The sequence below is a fragment of the Bactrocera neohumeralis genome, chromosome 6, assembly GCF_024586455.1.
Source record: "Bactrocera neohumeralis isolate Rockhampton chromosome 6, APGP_CSIRO_Bneo_wtdbg2-racon-allhic-juicebox.fasta_v2, whole genome shotgun sequence".
Classification (NCBI taxonomy): domain Eukaryota; kingdom Metazoa; phylum Arthropoda; class Insecta; order Diptera; family Tephritidae; genus Bactrocera; species Bactrocera neohumeralis.
The window spans coordinates 57,017,109-57,024,071 of record NC_065923.1 but is presented as its reverse complement, the minus strand read 5'-3'; the positions used below and the strand labels follow the sequence as shown (position 1 = coordinate 57,024,071).

At 36.9% G+C, this 6,963-nt stretch overlaps 1 protein-coding gene across 3 annotated transcripts; it reads left to right on the top strand.

The window, feature by feature from the left end:
• The first annotated feature begins 402 nt into the window (after positions 1 to 402).
• LOC126762325 (nuclear transcription factor Y subunit beta) lies at positions 403 to 6,615 on the top strand. Of its 3 annotated transcripts, XM_050479020.1 has the most exons (4): positions 403 to 582; positions 3,862 to 3,961; positions 4,215 to 5,028; positions 5,086 to 6,615. In XM_050479020.1, exons 3-4 carry the CDS (start codon positions 4,724 to 4,726, stop codon positions 6,212 to 6,214), a joined length of 1,434 nt encoding a protein of 477 aa, XP_050334977.1. In that variant the 5' UTR covers positions 403 to 582; positions 3,862 to 3,961; positions 4,215 to 4,723; the 3' UTR covers positions 6,215 to 6,615. The 3 variants fall into 3 exon arrangements, with proteins under 3 accessions (XP_050334977.1, XP_050334976.1, XP_050334978.1); XM_050479019.1 differs by lacking the exon at positions 3,862 to 3,961; XM_050479021.1 differs by lacking the exons at positions 403 to 582; positions 3,862 to 3,961 and adding an exon at positions 3,255 to 3,495.
• The last annotated feature ends 348 nt before the right edge of the window (positions 6,616 to 6,963 follow it).

The following is a 6,963-nucleotide window of genomic DNA, read 5'->3' as shown; positions in this document are numbered from 1 at the left end:
TGATTAACTGTAAAAGTAGTAAAACTACGAAATTCATACGACGTATGAGATTATTTGTTTGCTTTTGTAGTTTTTGTTATTGTTGCAAATGTGATTTTGCCTCAGCTGATTTGGACTGGTGTGCTACTCTACCGTATATTTGCTATTGTTATTGTAATCTGTATCTGCAACTCTCCAACGCTGGTCTCTCCGAGTGTTGACACATCAATATTTATATGTATGTATGTGTGTGTATCCCATTCGTTGATTATGTGTATGCGATTTGTTGGTTGATTGTTTTTGCTTTCGCTTGTTGCTGTTGCTTCGGTGAAATGTTGTTGCTTTTGTTATGAACTCACGTACGTATGTGTTCGTGCATGTGTTTATGCGAATTGTGGTGGCAAATTGTAGTGGTCCCGGCGATAGTAGTTGTTGCAGGGCGTTTGCTGCGAACGAAAGTGGTGGCAGCAAATCTAAACTTACTAACAAATAACACATACTAAGTAAAGTGTGTAGTGCGACAGCCTGGCTGAGAAAGTGCAAAAATTAGTATTTCTCTGGAAGTGCATGATTAAGTATTTTGTATTAACAATAAATTCAAAAGTGAGTAAATTCATAGTAATTTCAAAAGGAACTAGCGTGCAACTAAATTGTCCAACCATTCATTCTACGTGCGTTTGTTGTTGACTGTTCATATTGTTATTGTTGGTTTTTCATTTGTGCTGTTACGGTTCTTGCTAAGCCATTTTTTGCTGGCATTTGTTGTTAATTGAAATAAATTGAATTTTATTGTTGTTAATAAAAACTTGTGGTGTTTCGCTTAGTTGAGTGGCGTCATGCGAACAAGAAAAGCAGCGGCTTATATAGTAAATACATATATTATACAGTTATGTACTACTGATACCAACAGTGGCTCCTACTGTGTTTCATCCAAAATAGAAGGCAACCTTATATAAAACATATACATATATACATAATCCTAAGATACACATATACATATTATATACATACATATATGTATGTGAATGTACGTACATATGGACATATGTATATGTAAGTATGTATACACACATTCATATGTGAAAAACGATAGCGTGCATTAACGTTTGTTAGAATATTGATAACGGTATTATACACGCAATATGATATATTTAAAAAATATTGAAATCCTACCAACATGCAGATATAATATACATACATACCTACATAAGTATGTCTCACACATACTATCCTAATAAGCAAAAACAATAGAAAATGCACAAAAGCAAATAACAATGCATTTTTTACTTCATATTTATTTCATTCTAACGCTAGTATACATGCTCAATTCTATTTCATTCTAACACTTTCCATATATAATTACGTAATCTCCAAAAAAACCAAAAAAATACCTTTTATTTTTTGTTGCAATTCTATTTTATTCTAACTCTAACGTTAAAAAATTAGTGCAACACTGCAAGCTGAGCCAAAACAAACTTGACACAACAATTTTGCTTCGCGTTGCATTTTAGCGGCAGCTTTCGGGTATTTTTAGTCCGCCGCATTCTTACTTGCAGTTGCTAACAACAATATACCGTTGAGTGGAGCATCACCGCTAGCGTTGCCACAAGCGCAACAGGCCGCGTGCAGCGAAACATCAAATGAATTTGAACCGACACCAAAACAAAGTAGAACTTGCAGACGCAAACGTTTGCTCAGCAGTTTTGTTGGCATAAAAGTGGTAATAAGATACTGACCATTCGGTCTTCAATTCTGTTGTCCGGTTGCATATCCATCCAAAAAGCATTTATTTCATAAAAGTTGACTTATTGGCTTTGCCCAGCTTCCTCAGAATTTTAATGTAGTAATCTCCCGCTACTGGAGTCAGATTTATCAAAAAAGTCACAGGTCACAGAATGTTGCATTAGCTGTATGTTGTGTTATAAATAAAGAACCATGCTCCACCTATATAACGGTATTGTTTAAAACAAAATATAGAATAACTCTTCTGGTATATATTTAGAATCTTTAAATTAGTTGTGGAGTATGTTTCAGATTTTTGGGGTCTGACCAGTTTCATATTTGAACATTTCCTGACCATATTCAGGCAACGAGTTCCATGTATTTAGGCTTGCATTAAGTGCGTATTTCTCTCATAGAATGCCATTTTAGTTACTATTATCTTCTCTGCTATAGGTAAATATGTATATCAAAGCTTAGCAAACGAAATTTTCCTTCGGAAATGGGCGAAATCGGTTGAATCTTTGGTAAATTATTCTTTATACATATGTACTATATGATGAACAAGTTGATTTTTGTCTTCTGAGTAACTTTAAGGTAGTTGTTTATGCATAACAACAAATATACTTTAGTGAAATGGAAAAGATGTTACTATGTAGTTATGTAGTAGCTAGCCAATTGTTATGATAAACGTATTTATTTTCACGGTTTTGGTATTTAATTTTTGATTTGAAAATATCTCTTTAACCATTTGCACTCCGCTGCCCCCTCTCAGGGGACATCGTAATTGTAGCATATCATTCGGATATCCATTCTCAGGGACAGAGACATTCAAGTTTATTAGTGATATTAAGTTATTTCCGCGCAACTTTTGAAGACGTGCATGTTTCCCTGAAGCTTTCTCTTAAAATAGCGCAAGAAATTATATCAAAATATTGTATATTTACCAAGAGATATACAAGCATACAAGAAATGTCGGCGGCTTTTTTGTGTCAGACAAGAACATGAGACGCGGGCTTACGCGGAACTGAGCACTTCTCGAAACCACTCGAAAAGAGCAATAAAGGGAGTTTGTAGAAAAAAGGTCGGTATAAGAAAACGAGACTATGTAGTATGTTCTGACAGTAAAACATCTGGTGGCGTCCAAAATTTTCCCGAGTGCAAAGGGTTAAAATCCTTATGGATCTACAATAATAATGAAGACGTTTCTATTGAAACTGGGATTAGTTATAGTAGATTTTAAAATAGGCTTCAATTGGTTTAAAAAGCAAGAAAATACTTTTAGTATTGAGATAAGCACTTTTGAAGTTAAAAATGTTTGTGTCAATCAAAATTTAGGACGAAAATTAATCAGATTTCGATTATTTTGATTTGAATATACATATGTATTTGCAGAAAAGTCAGCTTATTTCGACCGTATGCCCTTTGCTAAGATAATCTCAGGGCGGATATATTCTTTAAGTTAATAAAATATATAAAAAAGTGTGTATAACGACTTAATATATTGATTAACCCCACCATTCGAAGTTTTCGTAATATAAATACTGAACATAATTCCACCTCTATTGGCCAAGGGATATTAAGATTTTTTCCCGCAGAGGTGCAACTTGTAGTAAGTAGATGGTGGCAAACCGCGATGGGACCAAGACCGTTTTCGCGATCTTGCGTTAATTGCGAACACCCTGTACAACGCGGGATGCATATTACCAAAAATTGGAAAAATAGAATTTTTTATAAGACCTTATAAATGATCAAAAACAATCCAGATGCAATTTACAAATATGTCTTGGATATGAGGTGAGTTGTTATAACAACATCATGATCTCTTTAAATATATGTTTAATAGCTTTTACTGAAATGTATTTCTAGAAATATTTTTTTACCTTTCACTCTTAAAATGAGTAATACCTATATATCTTGAGCCCTGGGAATGATTTTGATCCATTCAGTAAATATAAAATTTAAATTTTAGGCCAGCATTCTGTTTTAGTGGACGTAGTAACTGAGCTATAGTAGGTGAAAGTCCCATTTGCCTTAAGAGACAACTGTCACATATCATTGTCATTGCATAAGCTGGTAATAAGCTCTGTTATAATAATTTGAACAGTAGAAGCAGTAATAATACTTGTAAGGGGCTAATTTTGAATTCTTCTTCCCATGCAGGTCAATAACCCCATTATACTTATATTCAGCTGCATTGAAGCGTTTGAGGCATGTGTAGCACCTTATTTGGGTGGCATCACAAGTTAGGAGTCCTTTAGTGGTATGTGTCAAAGATGAAATGGGATATGGAATGCAAATTGGAATTCATGCTCATAAAATCACGCTGCGGCTTTGATTAATAGGAAATATTTCGAAACTATTTTGTGTGTATTAGCTTTTATTTAATTTATTTTAATCAAAAATGTGCTGTGATAATATAAATAAATGAAACTATTTTAATTTAATTAAATAACTTGCCATCAATTGATCCCTACAATATTGTAAAACTAATTTTCGTTGCTCTCACATTGCAGCATCCACCACTGAGCAGCGCTTGCGCACTACTGCTATTGGTAGAGGTACTGCCACACTAATACCACTACAAAGTGCTTAACGGCCGCAACACCCAAAAGCTGTTACAAAAGTTAACTGCACTCATACCAAAAACGTTAAGTGAGAGAGCAGTTAGGAGAGAGCGTACAACTAGTGTTGCCAAATCGCAATACATTGAGACAATCGCATATCTGAGCATACACTTACATATATACACACATATCTAATTGCAGGTAATTGTGCTTTTGTATGCGCAAGAGTAGTGACTGAAGTATTGAAAAGGTCGCATGCAAAGCAAACAGTAAGAAATAATAAAATAGAAGCCTGATAACGGAAGTGATGCCCTTTGGTGCATTACCAGAACGGATTAATTATACATACAAGAGTGTTCTAGTTCCAGTTAGTGGAACTTTTTCTAGCCCATAATCAAAAGCTAAATAACCTCAAGATAGCAGCGGTTGAGTGTGAACCCGCAGGAAATGTGGGTGACATGGCGTTCTCACGCCACAACATCGAGAAGCGACGTCTCATCGAGTTGGTGCGCTTGAATGCGATACTGTGGGACTGTCGCCTGCCGCACTACAAGCGCTCGGATAAGAAAAAGGCGCTGAAATGGAACGAGTTGGGCCGAGTTTTTGGTGTTAGTGGCGAGCGAGTGCAGCGCACATTCACCTCGCTGCGTGAGATATTTCGCCGTGAGTTGAATCATGAGAAAATGCTGGGTACACGCTTCAAGTCCAAGTGGGAGTATTATGACGCAATGGCTTTCCTAAAGGAAGTCATAAGGGAACGCAAGTAAGTAAAACTTTCTGTCATAAATTCTTTATTTAATATTTCGAATTTGTTTCACAGATCACGTGAGCGCAATAAAATGTCGGCCGATGCACAGGCGCAACAACAAACGCAGCAACATCATAGCAATAACAATAGTAGCGCAATCGATGAGTATCAGTATTTCGCGCCGAATGATCCCAATAATCCCAACAACCAACAGCCAGCGCAGGCCAACGACCCGAAACAACAGAAACTACAACAACCACAATACCAAACATTGCCGCAGCAGCAACAACAGCAGCTCCCAGTTGGCATGTCCTTTCCAACACAGCTACACTTGCAACAATTGGCGCCGTTAAATGAGACACCACATTCGCAGCCGCTACCAACTGCGCATGCCACAGCGCTGACTGCCGCGTCTCAACTGCCACAACTACCACAACAGCCCTTGCAGAACATGCAACCCGACGTGATCCTTAGCCTGAATACGAACGCGATCTCAACATTACAAAACTTCGGAAACGGAAATTCATCTTTCACTTGTAATTCCAGACCTCCTTCTCAGCCGCAGCAACAACCACAATTAGCATTACAACCGGCGCAGCCACAGCTGCAGATGCAGTCACAGCCGGCGCCACCGGGCACGCAATCGCTCGTAGCTATTTCGAGTTCTCGCTCGTCGGCCTCAAGTTCGCCCTCGATTTACATTAAAGAGGAGCCAGATTCGCCCGACACACTCTCACTCACCACTATCACCATTAATGAACACAACTCAGCGTATTCACCACGGCACAATGCAATACTAACCCCAGCCACAAAAAGCAAACATGCTCAACATTTAAATACTCATCCTAAAGTTGGCTTGCCACACAATAACGTCACAAACAGCAATGTCGTTTTTAAAGCTCAATCTAAAACCCATATACCCGGCTCTTCTGCCAGTCTAATAATCGACGAAGACTTCGCTGAGCCCGATGTTGAGTTAGACGATCTCGATGATCCGGACGTGGATATGCTCGACGATGGTCGGCTCTCGCCTGCGAGCACTTATACACTCGGCATGGCGGAAAAACCAAGTCACCCAACGGCGCGTGAAATACTCTATACCAAGTTCGGTGACTTTCTGGCTGCACGTCTTAATACTCTTAATGAGACTGTCGCAAATGATCTGATGAATCGCATACTGTTGCTAATCGCTGAAAAGTAGAGAGAAATTGATGTTACTGTTCTTCATTACATGGATTTTTAAAGACTCTATGAGCACTAAATGTGCTACTAACTCATATACCAAATATAGATTCCGATTCTCGTATTAGTTTATAATAAATAATTTACTATATACATATATACATAGATCTGTAAAAAGTACTGTATAAGTGACGTTTGCATACTGTATTTCTATAAGAAAATTCAATCTGTATGAGTCTGAATATAAATCTCTAAGTCATATCAACTGACCATAATCATAGAGTAAGAATAAAACTAAATAAATGTACCTACATATAGTATATCATATGCAACTTGCTTGAAATGCTCTCTGGATATATAAATTTTGCACAAATTGCAAGTTAGGGTCAAAATGAAATAAATGTTTATGAGTTTATCGAATTTTACAAAATGTTTTTACAAAAATTCGGATCTAGGCATTTTACCCTCTTAATATTCAAAAACCTGTAGAGAAATTGTCCAGTGCTATACATGGTATGATATTCCATAAATAATGGATAATTACATACTATATATCGCTATTAAGTATACTACAGATCGTAATTCGAGATTGCTATATATGGCAATGGGCAACTTTTGGATTGGAAATCCACTACTCAGCAGCTAAGTAAGCTCTAAGCACAGCTGTTTGTATAAACATATTTATTTTTTCAGAAACCTAATGCGGAACTAGGAGAATGGGTGTTTCATTAAAACTGATAAAAAATGGTTGAAGTGCTGTCAAACTTA

Excerpts from the sequence above, each read along its gene's own strand:
- LOC126762325 (XM_050479019.1), top strand. The coding sequence starts at position 4,724 with ATGGCGTTCTCACGCCACAACATCGAGAAGCGACGTCTCATCGAGTTG. Across the intron at positions 5,029-5,085 it reads GAAGTCATAAGGGAACGCAA|ATCACGTGAGCGCAATAAAA; the intron begins GTAAGTAAAACT and ends TTTGTTTCACAG.